Raw genomic sequence first — 23,840 nt, forward strand, 5'->3', positions numbered from 1 at the left:
TAGGATATACACCTTAACACACTCAAAACCACCTTCACCAAACAAGGACACTGCACCAGACATGCAGATCGCATCATGGAATGGGCCACTCAAATATCCCAGGAGAACCTGCTCCTATACAGAAATGAAACCCCTTCTGACTACATACCCCTAGTTGTTATCTACCACCCCACACAGGAACCCATATGGGGTATAAACAAATGACTACAACCCATACTCAAAGGGGACCCCATCCTGAAAGAAATCTTTCCTGAACCCCTTCTTCTGGCCTTCAAACACCCAACATCCCCAGGAGCATCATCAGGAGTAAATTCTCCACAGACAAGGCCACACCAACTCAAAGCGACACCAGACCCTGCCAGAATAACAGATGCAAAACATGCAGACATATCTCCACTGCTAAAATGATCAACATCCCCTTCCCCAACACATCTTACAAGATCCGTGAGTCCTACGCATGCCTATCACAACATGTGTTGTGCCTCATCCTGTGGACTAAGTGCCCCAATAGCAACTGAGTGGCTGCAATGAGATACTCACTACATGCTCAGATGAACTCACAAAGGACAATGATAAAAGACAAAAACACCCTATCACCTGTGGGTGAACATTTTTCACAAAGTAATCACTCTATATCTGACCTGATGTGATTGCAGAGCCATTGGCCATTATCTTTGAAAGATTGTGGCAATTGGGGGAGGTCCCGGACGATTGGAAAAAGGCTAATGTAGTGCCCATCTTTTAAAAAGGGAAGAAGGAGAATCCAGGGAACTACAGACTGGTCAGCCTCATCTCAGTCCCTGAAAAAATCATGAAGCAAGTCCTCAAGGAATCCATTTTGAAGCACTTGGAGGAGAGGAAAGTGATCAGGAACAGTCAACATGGATTCACCAAGGGCAAGTCATGCCTGACCAACCTAATTGCCTTCTATGATGAGATAACTGGCTCTGTGGATATGGGGAAAGTGGTGGACGTGATATACCTCGACTTTAGCAAAGCTTTTGATATGGTTTCCCACAATATTCTTGCCAGCAAGTTAAAAAAGTATGGATGGGATGAATAGACTATAAAGTAGATAGAAAGCTGACTAGATAGAAAAGCTATAAAGTAGATAGAAAGCTAGGCTCAATGGGTAGTGATCAACGGCTCAATGTCTAGTTGGCAGCCGGTATCAAGTGGAGTGCCCCAGGGGTCAGTCCTGGGTCCGGTTTTGTTCAACATCTTCATTAATTATCTGGATGATGGGATGGATTGCTCCCTCAGCAAGTTCGCAGATGACACTGAGCTGGGGGGAGAGGTAGACATGCTGGAGGGTAGAGATATGGTCCAGAATAACCTAAACAAATTGGAGTTCCGGCACCTATGTGTACGTTTGTAGTGTAGACCCAGCCTGAAAAAGTTTCCCAGTCCAGAAAAAGTGCTCTGTGTAAGCTTGACATTTTGTCTCTCTCACCAACAGAAGCTGGTCCACTAAAAGGTATTCCCTCACCCACCTTGTCTGTCTGGCATCCTGGGACCAGCACAGCTATAACAACACTTCATACAACTGTGGAAGGCAGACAGCCTCTCAGTGGAGCGATAGCTATATCAGTGAGGCCCACACAGAACTGCCAAACTGGATCAACCCTGGGGTTCATCTAGTCCAGCAGCCTATCTCCAACAATAGTCAGCACCAGATGCTTCAGAGGAAGGTACAAGAACCCTACAGCAGACATATGCAAGATAATCTGCCCTCCACATTAAATCTCATCCTGATCTCTAACAGTCAGAGGCTGACTTAAGGCCTCAAGCATGAGATTTAAATTCCCTTCCCAAATTTTGTTTCCATTGGCTATGATAACTCTGGATATGCTTGATCTCCAGATAAATATCCAGGTGCTTTTTGAATCTTGCTAAGTTCTTGGCTTTAATGACTTACTGTGGCAATGAGTTCCACAGTCTAATTGTGCACCATGTAGAAAAGTATTTCTTTTATCAGTTTTGAATTTGTCACCTTTCAATGTCACTAAATGTCCCCTCGTTCTTGAGTTATGAGACATGGAGAACAGAAGCTCTTGATCTACCTTCTCTGTACCTAGATTAACCCAGGGGAGACACACACACGGGCTTTGACAACCATCTGATATATTTGCAGTGGTCTTCATCTTTGGGAAGAAGTGAACAATACACCAAAGATAAATGGCATCACATTATTTAACTTTGTTCATTGAGAAATTCATAGCCATTAGAAATTAATATTTTTCGCTCCAGCTCTTGGGATTTGAATACAGGCGGGCAGCCATCGGTGCATCTTTAGTAACAGCGAAAAGACTATGGCTCCAAAAAGCAGAGTATTAGAATCCTGAATGATTAAATAGACAGAAGCTCCAAGGTACAGATCTAAAATATATCAATTCCTCAGTCCTGCAGGCAAAGCCATACATCATCCCCAGGATCAGGATAGGAACATCTGCCTGACAGCATGAAAATATCATTAAATGTTAACATTGGTCTCAGATACCTTGACTTTAGAAGTAATTGCCTGCAGAAGAAGTTCTCTACTCTGTTCTTCTGTACGGTCTATAAATTCCTTCACTTTAGCATCAGTGTCAGCACTAGCATGATAGATGTACATTAGCTTATGCCAAGCAGCTCTGTAAAAAAAAAAAAGAACAAACCAAAACCAAAAGTCACATTGGGCCATATTTTCAGTCCATGGTCTCCTTTAAGGGCTGATCCAACTCCCATTTAAGTCAACGGGACTTTTTCAAATGGTTGAAGGTTGTTACATGCTTAACTGCACCACTGGATGAGGGCCTCAGTGCACAATCACTGGTGCATATATTTTTGAGTGCTCTCGTTAATGTGTGCAACTTTACACAAACAAATGCCACATTTGTTAATGCAAATCAAACATAAATGGGTTTTGCAAATGCAAATTCTGTCATTTTCCCAAATGAGAGGACACAAAAAATAGCACACAAACAGGATTTGCACATGTAAGACAGCTTGCAGACAAATGGAGACTGGGTCAGGGATCCTTTGTACGTTTGGCCCATAACAAATGCAAATTGAATAGCACTGTACATTAAAAAGGCCAAAGCTTACAAGCAAAAAATACAGACATACACAATCAGAACATTCTTCAGATCTACATAATCATGCAAGTCCTAGGTTAATGTGTTCACAAATCAGAAATCATCATTTTTATTGTCTGGAAAAGGTTAATGTGTAATTTTTATTTTCACATTTTAAAAGAATAATATACATATTTTCTACTCAGTGGAGCCAACATAACTCTTCAGTTTAGGATTCATAGTGTTAGAAACATGTTATGGGACTCTTGCCTTTGCTGTAAGCTACATATCACAGCGCATATATTATGAAAGAAAAAATTACTTGCACATGACTGACTCTAAAATTGAAGTAAACACTGTGGCTATTTTTGGGGCTAGGGATTTTTGGCTGACTCCAAAAGATCCCTAGGTAATCTTACACAGAAAAACCACCAGCGAGCCTGTTTTCACCACTGTCACAAAAACTACTGAATTGAGCATTTTGGTGCCTAGAACCTCCTCTCTCCTTTTATGCTTTGTTGCTTCCTGTTCCTTTTAACAAAAAGAGGTAGGATGTTCATATAGGGCTTGATCCAGCAAAATCACTGAAGCTCTTGCTTAACTTTAAGCACTCAAGTAGTCTCATTGACTTCAGTGGGAGCTGGATGAGGCCCATAAAGCAGAAAGTTCACTTCACTTCACATGTCACACTGGTCTGTTTTCTCACCTGAAAATGCAGCAGTTCTCAAGTATTTGCAGATTGCTGTCGGTCTCAGAAAAGGTGTCAAGTTGGAGAAGGCTTCTTACTTCATGTTTATAGCTAGATAAAACAAAGTAATAAAGACATGTTTAAATAGCAAGGTCTGACAACATTACAGAATCGGCTAGCCTGGCAGCAAACAGACCAAATATTCCATTATTACTTTGATTCTTAGCGTTCACAGTTTTACTCTTCTAGGTGCTTTCTAGAATAGGAAAAAGATACAGTCCCTGCCCTAAGTAGCTGGAAGGGATAGGGAAGTGTTACAGTAATAAGACTGGGAAGTTACTTAGCTTAGGCATTGTCATTGTAATGGTTCTGGGGATTTTGTGTGTTCATTTTTTAAAATACTTGCTCCTTGTAAGCGACAAAGCAAAAGGGACTTGCCCGAAACCTGGTGCACTTCTAGAAGACTCAGTGTGTATGAGTAACCAGTGGAATCTGTAAAAGCGGCAAAGAGTCCTGTGGCACCTTATAGACTAACAGCATATATGTCTGTTAGTCTATAAGGTGCCACAGAACTCTGCCGCTTTTACAGATCCAGACTAACACAGCTACCCCTCTGATACAGTGAAAACTGGTGATAGCTTGAGTCCCTAAAGGCCTCAGATTTATAGCACTGCTGGGCAACTCACTCTTGTACTTAATTCCTTCCCTCTGTTAATTTAAAGGGACAGTGAACTTTAAAAGAAAAATAAATCACACTCCTTTCTGAAAATATATTGCCTACAAGTAGTAGTACAGGACTCTCTGCTGGATGGGATACAGTGAGAGACCCATACTGGAAAAAGAGGAGAAGGAAGGAGCCAGAAGAAATGACAGGGTAAGAAGCCTGTGGATAGTGGGGAAGCGGTAGATGTGGTATATCTTGACTTTTAGTAAGGCTTCTGATAATGTCTCACATGTCCTTCTCATAAACAAACTAAGGAAATTCAACCTAGATGGAACTACTATAAGGTGGGTGCATAACTGGTTGGAAAATCATTCCCAGAGAGTAGTTATCAGTGGTTCACAGTCATGCTGGAAGAGCATAACAAGTGGGGTCCCGCAGGGATCAGTTTGGGTCCGGTTCTGTTTAATATCTTCACCAATGATTTAGATAATGGTATAGAGAATACATTTATAAAGTTTGCAGACAATACCAAGCTGGGAGGGGTTGCAAGTGCCTTGGAAGATAGGATTAAAATTTAAAATGATCTGGACAAACTGGAGAAATGGTCTGAAGTAATTAGGATGAAATGCAAAGTACTCCACTTAGAAAGGAACAATCAGTTGCACACATACAAAATGGGAAATGACTGCCTAGGAAGGAGTACTGCGGAAAGGGATCTGGGGGTCATAGTGGATCACAAGCTAAATATGAGTCAACAGTGTAACGCTGTTGCAAAAAAAGCAAACATCATTCTGGGATGTATTAGCAGGAGTATTGTAAGCAAGACACGAGAAGTAATCCTTCTGCTCTACTCTGCGTTAATTAGGCCTCAGCTGGAGTATTGTGTCCAGTTCTGGGCACCACATTTCAGGAAAGATGTGGACAAACTGGAGAAAGTCCAGAGAAGAGCAACAAAAATGAATAAAGGTTTAGAAAACATGACCTATGAGGGAAGATTGAAAAAATTGGGTTTGTTTAGTCTGGAGAAGAGAACACTGAGAGGGGACAGTTTTCATGTACATAAAAGTACAAAAGGGAGAAAATTTTTTGTTCTTAACCTCTGAGGATAGGACAAGAAGCAGGGATAGGAGAAGAGGCTTACTGTGCAGTATGGTAAGCGCCTGTTAAATAGAGAGACCTGATTATTATATTAATGTAGAATGTTTCTCTAAACAAAAATCTCACTGTTGTACTGATAATTGTGTTGTCTCTGATACTTACATAGTAAGGATTTAGAAAGAAAGAAAGAAAGAAAGAAAGAAAGAAAGAAAGAAAGATGAGGGTGCAGTACTTTATTCAAGTGGGAAAGGGTTAGGAGGAGGTAGTGTCCTCTGCTTTTAGTAACTAAGAGTGGGAAAAGAGTCTTCTCTCTGAGCAGTTAGGAAAGAGAGTTAAAAAAAAAATCTTACTGGTAATTTAGTGAGAGCCTTATTCTGGGCCTGATCCCAAACCCATTAAAATCAATTAGAGTCTTTCCATCGACTTCAGGGGTCACTGGATGAGGCCCTCAGACCCCAGAATATGCATGGCACTGGTACACTACTGTTACACACACAACACACGTGGGTACTAACAGAGTGTGAAATGTCCTTTTCTATTGTTTCCCAGAATAAATGTTGACCCAAGTACTTAAGAAAACCAAATAAGTCCAGAGGAATAAAATCTCCAAGAAAGGTGGTGAAACTTGAGTCTGGCAGTTTGATGAGAACTTGCTGTACAATGGGGAAATAAATGGGGAATTGGGAAACAAAATTAGTTTCAGACAAACAAAAAATCACCAATAAATCTGCTACCATTTCTTCTTTCTTTTACTGATGATGGGTCAATGCAGAAAAAGATGGGCCTCTTACCTATGCAGAAAATGCAGAAATTCTCCCAAACATACAGCTTCCACCTTATCTTTTATGGTATCACTGATATGCTGGACTGCCTTTGCCCTCCTTGTTAATACCTGTCGATTTAAGTAGTGATAGAACATTCTGAAGTTATTCAAATGTCATTGGGTGTGCATGATTTCTCACACCTTCTTCACCTTTGAAAGTCCCTCCATCTTCTTAGGGAATGATTTAGTTCCTTGTTTTAAAAATCCTCATGTGAATAAAAATACTCCCTAGGGTCTAGATTTGGATACCCAGACTCACAGTGAATAGTATCTTACTCCACAAATGCTTCTGCTGAAGTCGGTAGGACTTCCTGTGCAGTACGGTGCCACTCAGTGCGAATAAGAGTAGAAGAATCTGCCCCACATTTGGGCATTACTAGTAATACTCAGCTGTAGGGCCCACTTCATACAATATTTGCCATCTTCATTTCTGTGGGGTTTGCCAGCAACTTTAGCATGACCTTGTATTTGAATAGATATGACTATATAGAGAAATCCCATCTTTGACCATAAAAAGATGCCTATATAAAAACTTACGTAGACAGTATTCCTGGGGTGAGATGCTTATTCGACCAGATTGGCGGCAAGGAATAGGTGGGCTCCATTTCATGGCCTAAGATAATAAACAGGGTCCTGGCAATTTGCTCATGTTAATTCCCCCTGACACCACCTTACACTTGCAAGTGGTAAGCCAAGCAGAGCACTTAGTTTCTTCCTGCCAGAAGGATGAAAATCAGTCTCTGTTTGGATTGACTTGAACAGGTGTTAACACTACTAGCTGCTCTGTTGAAATGGAGCCTTGCTGTAGGAAAGGACCAGATGGAAAAAAGGAGACAGACAGAATAATATATCCTGTGTTCAGCCCATGATCTGCGTAGTGTCAGAGAGACAAACGATGACGCAGAGAGAGAATGGGATTTTCCATGCACTAGCCACAATAAATGTATCAGTTCATCAAAACAGGAGGAAGGAAACACATCCCCTTAATCTGAGCACGAGACATGTATTGTGAAAATATTGATAATCAGTTCATCTTTAGGCATACAGAAAACGAAATTGCAGAAGTTCTATTTTCATGATCTTACATAATGTATAATATTACATAGTAATATTATGCATCATCATCATATTTATATACCTAAGTGCCCCAGTGAAGGATCAGGTCCCTGTTGTGCTAGGCACTATACAAACACAGAACAAAAAGAAAGTAAGTAATATTTTCAGGATCTTACATTCATACAGCACTTTTCATTACAAAAAATCATCCCAAAGCCCTCTCCAAATAGCACCAACTCTATACACCACTGAAATGCAGCCAGATCTAGCAGTTGTTAATCAGGGTACAGCAACACTATGCATCAGTTTAGGACAGCGAGTGAAGAATGTTGTATTGAGTTGACATGTACAGAATGGTAGCTGGGTAATCACATCCCATCTCAGTCAGGAGCTTGATCAGGACATCAAGTCGGACAACAGTGTCTCTTGGGAAAAGAGGTACACAGCATTCAAAAGGCAGCCTTAGGCCTGCTCTACAGTTAAATTTTGCCGGCATTGTTACTTCAGTTAGGAGTATGAAAAAAAAAATCACACTTGTAGCTGACATACCTATGCTGGTAAAAACCTTAGTATAGATGCAGTCATACTGGCAAAAAAAGTGCTTTTGCCAGTATGGCTTATTTCGTTTGGGGAACTGGTATAAAATATACTAGCAAAATAACTCTCTGGCCTGTATAAGCTGTGTCTCCATTAGGAGGCTTTGCCAGTACAGATATTATAGACAGATAGATAGATCATAGAATCATAGAATATCAGGGCTGGAAGGGACCTCAGGAGGTCATCTAGGCAACCCCCTGCTCAAAGCAGGACCGATCCCCAATTAAATCATCCCAGCCAGGGCTTTGTCAAGCCTGACCTTAAAAACTTCTAAGGAAGGAGATTCCACCACCTCCCTAGGTAACCCATTCCAGTGTTTCACCACCCTCCTAGTGAAAAAGTTTTTCCTAATATCCAACCTAAATCTCCCCCACTGCAACTTGACACCATTACTCCTTGTTCTGTCATCTGCTACCACTGAGAACAGTCTAGAGCCATCCTCTTTGGAACCCCCTTTCAGGTAGTTGAAAGCAGCTATCAAATCCCCCCTCATTCTTCTCTTCCGTAGACTAAACATCCCCAGTTCCCTCAGCCTCTCCTCATAACTCATGTGTTCCAGTCCCCTAATCATTTTTGTTGCCCTCCGCTGGACTCTTTCCAATTTTTCCACATCCTTCTTGTAGTGTGGGGCCCAAAACTGGACACAGTACTCCAGATGAGGCCTCACCAGTGTCGAATAGAGGGGAACGATCACGTCCCTCGATCTGCTGGCAATGCCCCTACTTATACAGCCCAAAATGCCATTGGCCTTCTTGGCAACAAGGGCACACTGTTGACTCATATCCAGCTTCTCATCCACTGTAACCCCTAGGTCCTTTTCTGCAGAACTGCTGCCGAGCCATTCGGTCCCTAGTCTGTAGCGGTGCATTGGGTTCTTCCATCCTAAGTGCAGGACTCTGCACTTGTCCTTGTTGAACCTCATCAGATTCTTTTGGCCCAATCCTCCAATTTGTCTAGGTCCCTCTGTATCCTATCCCTACCCTCCAGCGTATCTACCTCTCCTCCCAGTTTAGTGTCATCTGCAAACTTGCTGAGGGTGCAATCCACACCATCCTCCAGATCATTTATGAAGATATTGAACAAAACCGGCCCCAGGACTGACCCTTGGGGCACTCCACTTGATACCGGCTGCCAACTAGACATGGAGCCATTGATCACTACCCGTTGAGCCCGACAATCTAGCCAGCTTTCTATCCACCTTATAGTCCAGATATAGATAGCTAATCTAATCATAGAATCATAGAATATCAGGGTTGGAAGGGACCCCAGAAAGTCATCTAGTCCAACCCCCTGCTCAAAGCAGGACCAATTCCCAGTTAAATCATCCCAGCCAGGGCTTTGTCAAGCCTGACCTTAAAAACCTCTAAGGAAGGAGATTCTACCACCTCCCTAGGTAACGCATTCCAGTGTTTCACCACCCTCTTAGTGAAAAAGTTTTTCCTAATATCCAATCTAAACCTCCCCCACTGCAACTTGAGACCATTACTCCTCGTTCTGTCATCTGCTACCATTGAGAACAGTCTAGAGCCATCCTCTTTGGAACCCCCTTTCAGGTAGTTGAAAGCAGCTATCAAATCCCCCCTCATTCTTCTCTTCTGCAGGCTAAACAATCCCAGCTCCCTCAGCCTCTCCTCATAACTCATGTGTTCCAGTCCCCTAATCATTTTTGTTGCCCTTCGCTGGACTCTCTCCAATTTATCCACATCCTTCTTGAAGTGTGGGGCCCAAAACTGGACACAGTACTCCAGATGAGGCCTCACCAATGTCGAATAGAGGGGAACGATCACGTCCCACTCTCCAGTTGCTCAGACAGAGTTTAATTGGCAGGCCACACAGGAAACCTTGGCGGGCCAAATTTCAAAGGATCCTCAACTTGGCCTGTATATGTGCCCATGCAAATTTCCTGTAGTAGCTATTTTTGCAAAGTATCACCTGCACATTCCTAGGTTGGTCTGACATGATTTTTTCCTGACAAATCCATGTTGACTGTTACTTAGCACCTTATTATCTTCTAGGCATTTGCAAATTGATTGCTTGATTATTTGCTCCAGTGTCTTTCCAGGTACTGAAGTTAAGCTGACTGGACTGTAATTCTCCAGATATTCCTAATTCCCCTTTTTATAGATTGGCATTACCTTTGCTCTTTTCCAGTCTTCTGCAATCTCTCCCATCTTCCATGAGTTTTCAAAGATAATCACTAATGGCTCACTCAGTATCTCCTCAGTCAGCTCCTTGAATGTTCTAGGATGTATTTCATCAGGCCCAGCTGATTTGAAGACATCTAACTTGTCTATGTAATTTTGAATTTGTTCTTTCCCTATTTTAGCCTCAGATCCTACCTCATTTTCACTGGCATTCACTACATTAGACGTCTGATCACTACTAACCTTTTTGGTGAAAATGGAAACAAAAGAGGCATTTAGCACTTCTGACATTTCCATGTTTTCTGTTATTATCTCTTCCCCCCCAGCCCTACATTGAGTAATGGGCCTATCCTGTGCTTGGTCAGGTTAGGAAAATCTGGACCACTGCCTCTACACCACATATTAAAGTTTCTTGCAAACATGCATGCAGCACTTCAAGCATGAGCCTGCCCACAAAGAAGTTAATGGCAAAACTCCCACTGACTTCAGTGGAAGCAGGAGCAGGGTATTACTGAGGACACAGAGAAACATAGGAAAGTTCATTATTTTTCTTTTATACAAAAGAGGAAAAACTCTGCTCTCTGTGACACAGCTACAGCTGAATTCCGTAGGATTGCAGCAACACAATGCAGACTTGAGCCTAGATCTGTAAAATTAGAGTATATTAGCAAATGCTGAGGATCTTGCATGTAATGACTTGCATGCTACAAAGAACATCAGCTGTGGTTTACCTGAATGATTGCAGTGTCTGTATAGGGTTTTCCCCTCGCGGTAATTACTTGTCTGAGCGCTTCTCTTACTTCCTTCTGAATATAACAAAGTTAAAATACAAATATTTACAATATGAACCAATTTGTAATCTGTTAGGTTTCTCTATCTCACCCCGCACCTGTGCATTTGAAAATCTTCTGCCTTTGTGTTATGCTCACTGTCCAGTCCTGTTTAACCCAAGCGGACATCATGCAGCTGCCCTATGGGAAGCTGGCCAAGGACTATTGGATGCACCATAAACACAAAATCTGAAAACAAACCTGACACTGTAAAGAGAAGTTTCATTGCTTCAATGTGAACAGCAAAGGATTTTTTTATAAATTGGGCTTGTGCCCTTTTTTGCTTCTTATGATGAACAGAGAAGACCTGACATTGTTTAGCATTTTTTATTTTTTTAGATTGTGGGCAGTCTTTTTGTTTGTTTGGCTTAGAAATATCAAGAATGCAATATCTGGCCATCCCTGTTTTTTGTGGGCAGACCTGTGGGAAGTTTAAGGGAATTTATGTTGGGCACTTAACTTTATGGAAGGGATGAGAGTGCTGAATCTTTAACAAAGTATTAATTAATTATTACACCGTCATTCAAACATTTTAATCAAAACCAAATAAACAGTCTGATGAAAAATCCTTCTCTCTCTCTTAGTAGCTGAACTTTCATGTTTAGCTCTTGTGATGTCGCTAGTTCTCCAGTCACCACAGAGTCTTCCAATCTAGAGAGGATCTGAACTTCCCATGTAAAAAGCAAGCAGGAACCAAACCTCCCCCTCCACTCCTCAACTTTCAGACCTTCTTTTTTCAGCATAAAAAATAGAGGGGGAAAGATGCATGCTCCATTTTTTCCCCTTTGTGGGTCACTTTGAACTTCGGCATCCTGCCAAGTTTACATCCAGCTGTGCATACCCTGCTGTGTCCTGTATGAGATGACGGATCAGCCATTAAATGACAATCCACAATGCTATGGGAAGAAAAGCTTTGAAAACTGGCCCCAAGTGGGGATCAAATTCCCCACCATTGTATGTCAGCGCTTCAGGATGAATCCCTGACATCTGCACCAAAGAAATGCTGATAATTTGATAAATCTGCCCTCCAAGACAGCTAACCCACAGGGGCAGAAAACATCATCATACTAGTTATAAGAGCTCTCAGCACTGGTAGGCTGAAGACCAAAGTAGGCTGAATAGGGCAAGACAGGGTTTGGGTGAAGCCATGTATTCAAAGTCTGAATGTCCATTTGATTTGATTGTATCCCTTGCTATTTTCTATTTGTGAATGTCTGTGAAAACAGCCTTTTGTATGTGCAAATATTTGGGCAATACTCCAATCAGAAAACAAATCAGGATGTCAATTAAAAGAATTAGACAAGTCATTCATTCTTTTTCTTCTTAAAAGTTTCAGACACCCATGCAAGGAGCAAAAATAATACCATGTGACTTACATGATCAGTCAGACACCAGGAATGTAATCTATTCAAAGACACCAACTCATGAATAACCCATAGGCTGACATTTTTTCATATGTCTTGATTATCATATAGTTATTTCCCAAAAGGAATAAAAAGGGTGAGATTCACCATCAAAATTATTCAGGATGGATAATTGCATCAGCTCTGCCAATGATGCAGATGCATTCTTGGAGCTGGTCTTACAGTGCTTACCATGATTATAGTCACATCCTCATCTGAAACACATGCTGAAGAGAGACATTAAGAGCATGAGGTCTTCCCTATAGTCCTGATTCAGGAAAGCACTTAAGCATGTGCTTAGCTTTAAGCATAAAAAAATCAATCAGACTTAATCACATGCTTAGATGCTTTCCTCAACGGGTGCCTATATGAGTATGTACATGACTAAATATGCCTTTTCCTTCAGAAATCATTCCTGGGGCGCTGCTGTGGAAAGCGTAATGCTCCATAGTATTTCCTGAACTGATTCAGCCAATTGTAGTGGTTTTCCCCTCCTTCACTAGCTGGGTTGCAGGTGGATGTTGTTTGAGAGAGGCTGGGAAAACGAAAGAGATAATGTTACAAGGGCCTGATGCCAGCTTACTGCAGCCAGTGCTAGGGGAAGTGGGCCCTGCCATGCTTGGGTTCTAGTTACATTAAAAAGCACCTTCTTCATTTGGCTACCCCTGACATTGCAATGTATACCGTCAGAAGCTCATCTCTTTCCTTTGGAGCCCACACCACATTCCTACAAAGCATCCTTCTAAGGGGTTTTTAAATTAAAAATAAATACTGTCCTGGAAGCGTTGGGAGTTGGAGTCATGGTTTGACTGTAAGGCCCCCTTCCCCACTCAAGCCCCACTAAGGGTATGTCTACACTGAACGTAAGCCCGGGGTTAGTGGCCCTGGTGCCAGCTGGGCTTGAGCATCTACATTGTATTTTAACCCTATGTTAAGACTTTTCTAACCCATGCTCAACCCTAGGGCTCTGGGGTCCACACTGCAGTGCACAGACCCAAGTCAAAGTAACCATATCCCAGAGTCCCTAGCTGCCCCCCACCTCTGAAATGTGGCCACTTTACTGCCCTAGGGCCATGGTGCACTGTAGGAAAACTTTACTGCCTGCCCTGCACGTTTCCAGGAAGCAGCTCACTTCGCAAAAGGCTTGATCGCTTTGCTCTCCACAGCAAACCCAGGAGGGCTCTCTGACAATGGGTTTGCAGATCAGAAGAGAATGGGTTAACACTGACCTGAGCTGCTGCCATTTGCAAAGCCATTTGAAAAGAGCTTCCATTTTCAATAAAGTGGATTGCAGATTGTTGGGACCGAGAAGACTAAGGAAGTTGTCCCGTGGAATTGTGGGATACTTCCAGCTGACACCCGGGAACCAAGTCAAGCAGGGCTGCATCTATACTGCAAAGCAATAGGGCTTGGACCCTGGGTCCTGGCTTAACTTGAACTTGGGCCCTGCAGGGTCCTGGGACCCTGGGCCTGAGCCCTGGGCTAGCGCAATTACAGAATAGACGCAAGGGGGATTAGGCCTGAGCCCATGCTCAAGCACAGACTTATGTTGCAGTGTAGACATGCCCTTAGAGGCTCTGTGAGGTGTCTGTGTGCTTTGCCAAGGAAACTGTATCTATGCCAGCCCCACAAAGGTTAGCATGGAAGGCCACTTTGGGGCAGGCTAGGGGTGACCATAGATCCATATTACTCAGATCCAGAGGCCCCAGTATCCTGCATGACTGGTGCAAAGGGTCTGTGACCCTTAGTCCAAACTATAGGCTGATTAACATCCATAGGGAAAGGGGTATGTAGTCCCGTGAAACAGCCCTGGGTTAGTTGGGGGGTGGATTTCACCTCCATGGTCTCCTGTACTCCACCTGGATAGAACCTAAATATTCTGATTTTGTGTGTGTGGAGTGAATCCCCCCCATAGTGCAGGTATAGTAATAGCATGAAAAGAGGCAGTTCAAAGTTCCCAGTAGCCTCTTGCCAAAGTGCTCAAATAGGGCACCGCCTATCGGCGAGGAAGGCAGACTGCTGTTTGTGGACCTTCAGTTCTTGGCTTCTTTACTGAAACTACCAACACATTGAGATGGGGGCCGTTTGTGATGTAGGCACCTGTCTGCTAGGAACCACCCTGAGACCATCACCTAATTTAATACCATTCTCTGTGTGGTATGTTTTCATTCTCCTACTAAATAAACAGATTGAGGAGTAGAGCCATGGGGTAGCCAGCTGGACAGGAGTATTTGACCTTTTCTGTACATGAGCCAAAATAACAAGGAAATGTATTATTAAAAAGAGAATGATTTGGGGTGACAACCAGGTTTGCTAGAACTCCATGTTCTTACCTGGATGACTGTGAGCAGCTTTTCCTCCACATTTGAAAAATTCCACTTGAGAACATATGCATCAGCTAAGAGCATCTGCTGTGGAGTCCAGCAGGGCATGAGGAGCTTCTCACTGTCATTGCACACAGAAAACAAAATTGCAGTAAGAGCGGCAGTTTTCCAGTAGCTTTGTGGCTCTTCCAATCCCAGTACTGAGAACCTGTGCTTGGCTATGGCCATATTTGTGACGTGTAGCTCACCTGGCTAATTGCATGCACAAAGCAGCATTCAGCTCTCATCTAAGGAACAATTGCAACTAGGTAAAATATTTTTTTGATCCTCCCCAGCCCCATCCTTTTTTTATTCTTCTCTTTTTGGCCCTTTTTGTGGCCCCATTCTCCAATTACATCCTCCCCTCTCCTCTGTCTCACTCCTTCCTGCAGCTCTCTCTTGGCCTTGTCTGCACTAGAAAGTTGTACTGTTAGTGTAGACCCTTCAGACTCCCAGTGTGGATACAGCTATATAGGTTCAAAGGTGATATTCCTATATGGGAAGGGGAATAACTATACAGTACCAGTATAAGTCGAAAGGCTTTGGAACTCTCCTCCCCACTTGCTCCAACAGATCATAGATTTGGTGACCTTCAGAACATGCCGTACGACACACAATTACACATTTCCCCAGGCTTTTCTTGAAGGGAGCGTGAATGTGATTGATGGATGGGATGACTGAGGCGTCAGAAGGCTGGGCAGAGTAATGTAGTTTGACAATGGGAAGAGGAGGCAAAAATTCTTTACATCTGAAATAGGGTCTGCTGGTGTCACTGGGTTTGGGCAGCCTGTTGTTGATCTTCAAAATGTGCTTTAGGTAACATTTGTGTAATAAGCCTAGCGTTAAGAGAGGTGCAGTGTACAAGTTCAGATAAATATGCTTACAGCTGAGAACACCTATTATATTTGTCGTGAAAGAGATATTCGGGATAGTTAAATGCAAAGACCTTAGCACCATCAGCCCTCCCAAAAGTTCTATTAGTTCTGGGTACTCAAGAGTCTCTGTTGGGAAATAATAGAGCTCTCCTGCTATTTCCACACAAGCTACGCTGATTCATGTGCAAGAGTCAATCATTAAAGCAAACATTCATATTTTACAGAATATACATGATATTCTGTGTGGATAGGTGCCATCCCAGGGCACCCCCAATGGCCTGGGATGGCACTGCACACACCTTGCCTCAGTTTCCCTCTGACTTCTCAGAATAATCCACTTACACCCAGAGTCTTTAAAAACAATATTCCCGCCACTCAGGGTCTCCTTTATTCAGATTAATCAGCTCCCCCAAAAGAACGCTCCTTTTAGATTCAGGGTTTCACAGCCCTCCCTCTTGGTCTGTGTGCGTCTAGCCCCAGCCCCCACAACTTGTAAAATCTCCCCTCAAGCTCAGAGTATCCACAGTCCTCCTTGGTGGGGCCTGCCTGTGTTTACCCAGTCAGGCTAGTGGACTTTTCCCTGAGGTACAGAGGTTGCATAGCCCTCCTTCTTGGGGCTTTACGCTAGCTGAGTTCTTCCCCTCAGCAGCTTCCCCTGACTAGGCTTGGAACCTCCATTTTGATTCATCTACCCAGTTACCTGACTACTCCCTTAATCCTTCCCAGGGCGTCTAGCAACCAAAACACCTGCCTGGACCAGCTGAGAGAGATGAGAGCCATGTCTCACCCACTCTGCTAGGCTCCTGGTCCTGGGCCCATAAAGGAACACTAGCCTGGGTTTTTCCTGTCACTTCATCCTCCCAGAAACTAACTATTCCATGGGATCACCTGCCTCTCATCTCCTTCCAGGTAACCAGAACAGACATTGGGTAATTGGCCTCTCACACAACCTCTCCTGACCTTAAAGAATCAGAACCAGCCCATCATAATCGCTCTTAAAGGGCTGGGAAAGTAAATAATATTTGGCTGCAAACATACAGCCCCAGTTCAGCAAAGTACTTAAGCACATGCCTAACGTTAAGCATGCGAGTAATCACACTGAAGTCAATGGACTATTCACTTGCTTGAAGTCATCACGTTCTTTGCTGAATTGGGGCAACCAAGACATTTCCCAAGTTGTACAGTCAGTTCTTAGGGTCACTGGCTTCCAGAACAGCACAGAGATGGAGCACTGCTTGGTCAGAACTGATCTTCACTATGAATTTATGCTGTTAGGATAAGGACAACAATCATTACATTTCAGGGTGCAAAGTTTAAAATGTCAGATGAGAAGCTACACAGAATAGAAAAAGCCACATCACCATAGCAATAAAAATTATCAATGTATCCAGACTTTAATGCAACTGGTATGGTCGTACACGTTACGAATTACACCTGAGAGGACACGCACACAACTGCTGCGAATTACACCTGGTAGGACACGCACACAAGTGCTACGAATTACACCTGGTAGGACACGCACACAAATGCTGCAAATTATACCTGATAGAACACGCACACAAATGCTACGAATTACACCTGGTAGGACACGCACACAAATGCTGCGAATTATATCTGATAGGTCACGCACAGTTCGAATCTAGGCTGAGGCACATAAACAAAGTCCACAACTGCAGAGTTCCCAAAAGACACTAAGTTTATTACGCTCGAGCGTGGTGCCCCCCTGCTAGCCAGGAGGGGACCCTGAATACAGATTATACAAAGGTTATATACTTTTTAGCAAAGCATGTTGCCCTCGTGCATCAGAAACCTTAGCCAATAAACAAACCCTTGTTTTATCTACTACCTATCCCTGCTTGGTGCATTCCTCGTGCTAAACCAGTATGTTAATCACACAGCATGGTCCTAAAGCCATGCATCAGTAACTTTTATTATCAGGATGGGAGGCCTCACATCAAAGGCCAAGAGATAGGGAGTTAGAGACTGACAAAAAACAGATACTGGGAGTCAAGGCAGGCTGGAGACAAGGAGGAGGATTTTCACAGGGATTCAGTATCTAAGGATCACTCCTCCTGGTGTATGATGTGCTTGCTTTTAGACAATGGTGGGCCCCAAACCAAAATGGAGTCACATGTGCTAACTTTTCCGTAACAATCATTATCCCCACTAACACTTTCTAAGCCCCATCTACAAGTTCTTAAGTACACAGTGAAGGATGTTCAGTGCTCAAATCACTAGCTTGTGCTGTGGAAAACACAGGTTCAATTCCTGCTTTGCCACAAACATCCTGTGTGAAGCTTAGCAAATCCCCAAGGCTCTCTGTGCCTCATCTGTAAAATGAGGATAATAGTGCTCCCCTATAAATACTTTAAAGATACAGTAGTGAGTTCAGATACAACAGTGATAGAAGCCATGTAAGTACCATAGCCAGAAAGAGGTTGGGTGTATGCTGAGGGAACTGCTTCCATGGCCAGTATTCTGGAGACAGGCACAGATGCGCCGTTATTGGTGAGAATTGTTAACATCTCCCTGTGGGAAGGCTGGATTCTATTCCCCATTAAACAAGAAGAAGTGCTGCCCCTGCTAAACAAAGTACCCCTAGGATACTGTGATCAGTAATGGGCACCACATTACCAGGAGAAACAACCTGCAGGGAGTTCAGAGACGAGCGGTGCACCCCACTATGCTTGCTCTGTTCTAACGCAGCTCACACCACGGTGAGCCCTTCATTTGTTAAGCTCAAGGCTAAATGGCTGCAATCAGTTGTCTTGTGCTTGAGCCATCCTTGAAAAGCACTTGAAGAGTGCAGGGGCCAGAGTGCTGGGGCTGACCTTGGGAGTGGGGGGAGCCATCTGTGGGTAGAGGGACAGATTATGTGCTACAGATGAGTTCCACTCAGTGCAGCAGAGCTGGGGGACTGTCAGAGGGCTGGTTACAGCTCCCCAATTCTTTGTTCAGCTCTTCCCTAACACAGGTTAGAGTACCATCTGCCAGTTAAAAACAGATGGAGCAGAATACAATCCAGCCACACCTCTGAGCCAGGGCTGCAGCAGGGGTAATGCAGGAGCCCACCGTGCTATCCCTAACACCACTGGGAACTCCTCAACAGCGGAATCCCTAGGTGAGATGCAGGTGATTTCCAATCTGTGTAGCACAAAGTGAGCAGAATAGGGAAGTCAATCTGCTCCATAATGCCTATTCTTTAGACTGTCTCTCTCGTCAGTTCTGGGTGAAGTTCAAGGTTGTGCTCTACCGGGCCCTAGATGGTCAGGGATTCAGCTACCATGATACCATTTATAAATTGGTAGGTATCTAGGGGCTTGTCTTCACATACAGCTGTGCTGCTGTAGCGCTTTAGTGAAGACATTCCTACGCCGACATAGCACTGTCTACACGTGGATTTTTTCACACCCTTGAACAACGTAGTTATTCCAATATAGGTCTGTAGTGCCAGACATGGCCTCGGTCTGGAAAGGAAATCCATTCACTAAGAACAAGCAAAATCAAACTCATAGAAAAGACACTGTTATGGGGGAGGTTGGGTGGCTCCCATGAAGTGTGTCTTTGGCCTATGGGCAGTGCTGGTAGGCATGATAGCTGCCTTCCATTAGATTAGGCTAAATGAGGGAGGTGTTAAATGCCCCTTTCATGAGTAATAGCTGAAACAATAGAAGCTACCACCCAAAATAACAGACCAGCATGGCAAGGCTGGAGTAGGAGTTGAGCCATGTGGTCTAAGGAATTTTTCCTGGGGCCTGAATACAACCGCAGGGAGGCAGGGCATTGTTTGATGGAGCTGAGCATGTCTGTGAGCCAGAAGAAGTCAGACGCAGACAGAAAGCAGCAAGAAATCCAAGGAGACAGTAAGAGAAGCACTAGCAGTGAGACCATGAGAGAAAGCCTAAAGAGAGAGCTTTTGGGGCAGTGCGCTGACTGGAAAAACTGTGAGCAAAGAAAATGCCTCCTGTTGTTTGATGCCTACTGTGCTTAGGGAAACAGGACTTTGTGTCCATTCCTTGTAAATAAACAGGATTGCACCAAAGAAACACCTATAATCAATTTCTCCTCCTAACCCACAAGGGCCTGAATATTGGCTAACCTTTCCCTTTATGTTCCTTCAGTATCACTGCCTTGAAGCTCAAGAAGGACCATGCTCAGAACTAAAAGGGAAACTGAAAGGTATAAAGAAAAAGAGGAATTACTTGGAACATACCTTCTGTACATATTAAAGCCCAATTCATAAATGAGAAGACATTTGCTGAAGCTCATATCACCGCCTGTAAGTGTGGAAAGGTAAGAAGACAAACAGGCATTACAACATTTTGTAAAGGTAGTAAGCAATCCTGCTTCTTTGAAGACATCTCTTTTGCATCTCAGGTTGGGAAAAATTGTGGTTTCCAACTGACTCAGATGATCTTTTAATGCAGACTCATTTGTGTTGCTAGCAGACACGAAGGAGGGAATCTGTGTTGCCATGCACTCCATTAGCAGTTTCTCGAGATCTTTATTCCAGTATTTTGGGCTCCAGGTTGAAACAGATTCTATGTCTTTGACACTGTCAAACCATTCTTTTTCTTTCTCTTTTTCCCACTTCAGTGATTCACCTACTGATTTCAGTGGCTCCAGTAATGTACTATCGCTTCCACTGATTGCTTCTTGCACAACTGACCACATTCTTTCTGCTACTTTTTTGTAAAGTAAGTCAATCTTTATTTCACTCTTATGTTCAGATTGCTCCAGATCATAAATGTGATTACAAGCTTCAAGAAATTTTGCTTGATCTATCAATTCACAAATGGCTTGATCTGAAACAGTAAAAATACAACCAGAAGGTTATTGACTTAGCTATAGACTTTTCTGTGGCAATCATAGTAATTACTGAGCAACTCACAGATAATAAGAATGTATTCTCATAACAGCCTTGTGAGGTAGGGTATCATTCCCATTTTACAGGTGGGTAGACTGAGGCCCGGTGCAGTTAAGTGATTTTCCCACAGTCATCTATAGTTAGGCTTGGCAGAACTTATATATAAGTTTGACAAATACTATTGATGTTTGTTTTTCAACACTTTTCAACATTTTTAACCATTTACATTTTCACAGTTGCACACAATTATGGGATTTAATCTTTTTTAAATTTTTGATTGATTTAAACTTTCACAGTTCCAGGAAATGGGATGAGTCAGACAATAATTATTTAATGACAGTAGAAGCTGCAATTCAAAAAGTTAAAGCTTTATAACACTTAAAACACAATTGTCAACATCACAAGTCAAAATATACAAAGTGAATAGCCTTAAATCAAACTCCAATAAGTTCTCAAGCAGCAATAAAAAACTAACTCTTCCAAGCCTAGCTATAGCAGAGCCAGGAAGGGAACCCAGATCTCATGGGAGCCTATGCTTAACAGGCTGGTGTGATTGGTGATTGGTCACACCCTGGAAACAATTTCAGATACATCTGTGGAGAATGAGGGAGTTGTGTATTATTTTTTATACATATCATGTGCACCTCAGTATACTTGTGCCTGATTACATAGAGTGAAAAGAGGCTGTAAGTGGGAAACCAATAGGAAATTAAACAAATGAAGCAAAGATAAGGTACAGTCCATAGAATACAAAGCGTCTCTAAGGAGACAAGCAAGAAGCCACTGATTGGAGAATACTCAATGCCTGGCTCCAGCTCCTATGGCAAGGTCCACTCTTCCCAGACTTAAATCAGGATCAAAGGAGATGCTAAAACTTTAAAGACGTTGGCCTAGGAAAGAAGGGACTTGAGTGGGTTGTCATGATGGGGACAGACACGCACATTGGGAGAGGGGGTCACAGAGCATGCTGCAGAACTCAGTGTCACTCTTCTGACCAGAGATGGGATTAACTCTGTTGAGCTTGCAAGGAAAGATTAAGGTGTAGGCTAGGGGGAATATGTACACAGGCATTTTTGCTTGGTACCTTTGCTCTGCATGCTTTGTACCTTTGGGTGAATAGCCAATGCTTTGTTTTGAAGAAGCTATTTCTGTGTCCCTGCAAATCCATTCTGTAACAGGCTCCCAGAGAAAAAGGACCTGAAGATGCCAAACCCAGCTGGGTCTGTCAGGTTAGCCAGAGGGCTGCATCCTGAGATTTAGTGTAAGGGTGGTAAAGTCACATGGTTCCAACCTTGGGAGTGGTTTAGGCAGAAAGGTCTGTCACCTGAGGGGCGCACTCGAGAGGGATTAAGTGTTTGTCTACACTGCACACTAAGCCCGGGCTTTGACTCAGGTTTGAGCCCAAGACTCCCTTCCATCCACGCACAAATCAGTCTGACTCAGGTCAGCAAACACCTAGGACCTGTAATTTTGCAGCATGGACGCAGGTTAAGCCGCAGACCTGTGACAAAAGGTCTGCATAGTGCAGTATGGATGTGTTAGCAAGGCTGTGAAACCCAGGCCCAGCAATTGTAAACCCAGGTTTACAATGCAGTTTTTAGATGTGCAAGCATGGGTTTGGAAACACCGACTCCCCAAGCACGGGTCCCACAAACCTGAGCTTGAGAGCATGGTAAACACACCTTAAAAGGGGTCTAAAGCCCAGCTCGTCCTGTAACTGTGTCTATATCTTCACTGTTTGTCATTAGAGTCAGGATCTAGGAGGGCATTGCCCTTTAAGGGATATAAAATGATGATTCACATAGGAAAATATTTCCCAGAATCCAGCTTCCTACAAAATGCTTTATTGCGTCTAGTTAAAAAGTGTGCTTTTAACTCTCTGGTTCTCACAACAATCACTAAATATCAATTGCCTGTGGCAACAGATTTCTTTGGTATCGACATATAAGGGCCCAGCACCTGCCAATAGATGTAGCATGGAGAGGGAGCTAAGTTGGCATAGGTTACCTACACATGCCCCCCTGCACATTACTGGAAGAACAGACCACCATATGAACACGCTTACAACCAAACTCTGTTTGTATCACATCTTTCTTACAAACTAAACCAAGGCGCTTTGCAGGGATGGATAATACAGTTGCAAAGTGAAATACAAATGAGCAACAGAAAGGGGAGTAAAATTTAAAAACATCGGCAAGGAGAAATATACGTTTCAGAAAAGATTTGAAATGAGAGGTGAATCCAGGAGGAGGAGAGAGATAGGAAGCCTATTCCAAATGGCAGGAGCTGATGAAAACAGTTTCCACGGTGAGAAGAAACAGGAGGCGGCCAGTGGGGAGGACAGACTAGCAGAGAGTACCTGAGAGATACTGCCTCCCACCAGACTCTTTGTCCACAGGCTTCTCTTCAGTTTCCTTCTTCAGAGAGGACAAATTCTTCAGCAATTTGACTGCCATATCTTTCACTCTCTGTCTCCTATTTGATTTCTGCTTCTCTCTCTCCTTTTGAGCCTCTTTGGGAAGCATTGATGCATTTTCACCAGAAGATGGTCCCTGCAGCTTTCTCCCTCCAGTGAATTGGGAATGCTTCATTTTCTTCATACTCCCAGCAAGAGCCAAGTGTTTGCTATCAGGTTGAGAAGGCTAACTGGAAAACGTTGGCACCACGGTAACTCAATGTGATTTTACAGTCTCAGCCTTAAGAGTTCCTCTCCGTGAGACGATGTCTGTCCCCAGATTCAGTGTCAGTGCTCCTGCCTGCTTTAACTGACTTCCAGACAACTCAGCCAACTTCATATCACAGTTTAGTCCAGTAGTTTTTATAACCTACCAGCTCTATTATGTAAATGATCCCCTGTAGCGTTACATCAGCAAACGTTTAATACATAACCTAACCACAGGTGCTGGAGGAAAGCCAGTGGAATTTTCAGCAGTTTCTAAATGACTAAAATTCCCCTGGATGCTGCCAACTAATTTAGATTCAGAGTCCTCTCAGTCCAAGAGATTTTGTTGTTGACAGTGTCCATGAATACACACAGCAGCTCTACACTGATGCACTTGCCTTTCTACTGACTCTGTGTTATTTCTCAGCACCAAGGTCATCCCTTATTTTAGACCCAAATTTGCCTCCATCTTCAAGAAAATCGAGTATTCCGCCCTTGGGTGTGCAAATCCCAAAAGGACTGGCATTGGTTTTCATTGTTGAGCTATGAGGTTCTTATGTGATGAGACTGGATCTGAACTCCTGGGGTACCCAGCGGCTGCCTGGGACTGCCCTCTAGCAGTTATACACAACCCAGCATTTTTAAATGAAGAAAATGAAAAGTTTAAAGTTATAGGGGCAACTAGCCCCTTGGTTATCTACCAACAAGAGAACC

At 43.2% G+C, this 23,840-nt stretch overlaps 1 protein-coding gene across 1 annotated transcript in view; it reads right to left on the reverse strand.

The window, feature by feature from the left end:
* The window catches only part of LOC311522274 (exocyst complex component 3-like), a 32,392-nt gene extending 9,160 nt beyond the window's left edge, over positions 1 to 23,232 (reverse strand). Inside the window, exons 1-7 of the mRNA XM_084631402.1 lie at positions 22,824 to 23,232; positions 19,811 to 20,402; positions 14,693 to 14,804; positions 10,858 to 10,932; positions 6,298 to 6,398; positions 3,763 to 3,855; positions 2,501 to 2,633 (exon numbers count right to left, since the gene is read on the reverse strand). Of these exons, the coding sequence (XP_084487528.1) occupies positions 2,501 to 2,633; positions 3,763 to 3,855; positions 6,298 to 6,398; positions 10,858 to 10,932; positions 14,693 to 14,804; positions 19,811 to 20,402; positions 22,824 to 23,064 (1,347 nt within the window). The 5' untranslated portion in view covers positions 23,065 to 23,232. The remainder of the gene's footprint in view (positions 1 to 2,500; positions 2,634 to 3,762; positions 3,856 to 6,297; positions 6,399 to 10,857; positions 10,933 to 14,692; positions 14,805 to 19,810; positions 20,403 to 22,823) is intronic.
* Between the last annotated feature and the right edge of the window lie 608 nt (positions 23,233 to 23,840).

This window comes from Lepidochelys olivacea (genome assembly GCF_965140295.1).
Source record: "Lepidochelys olivacea isolate rLepOli2 genome assembly, chromosome: 6".
Lineage (NCBI taxonomy): Eukaryota > Metazoa > Chordata > Testudines > Cheloniidae > Lepidochelys > Lepidochelys olivacea.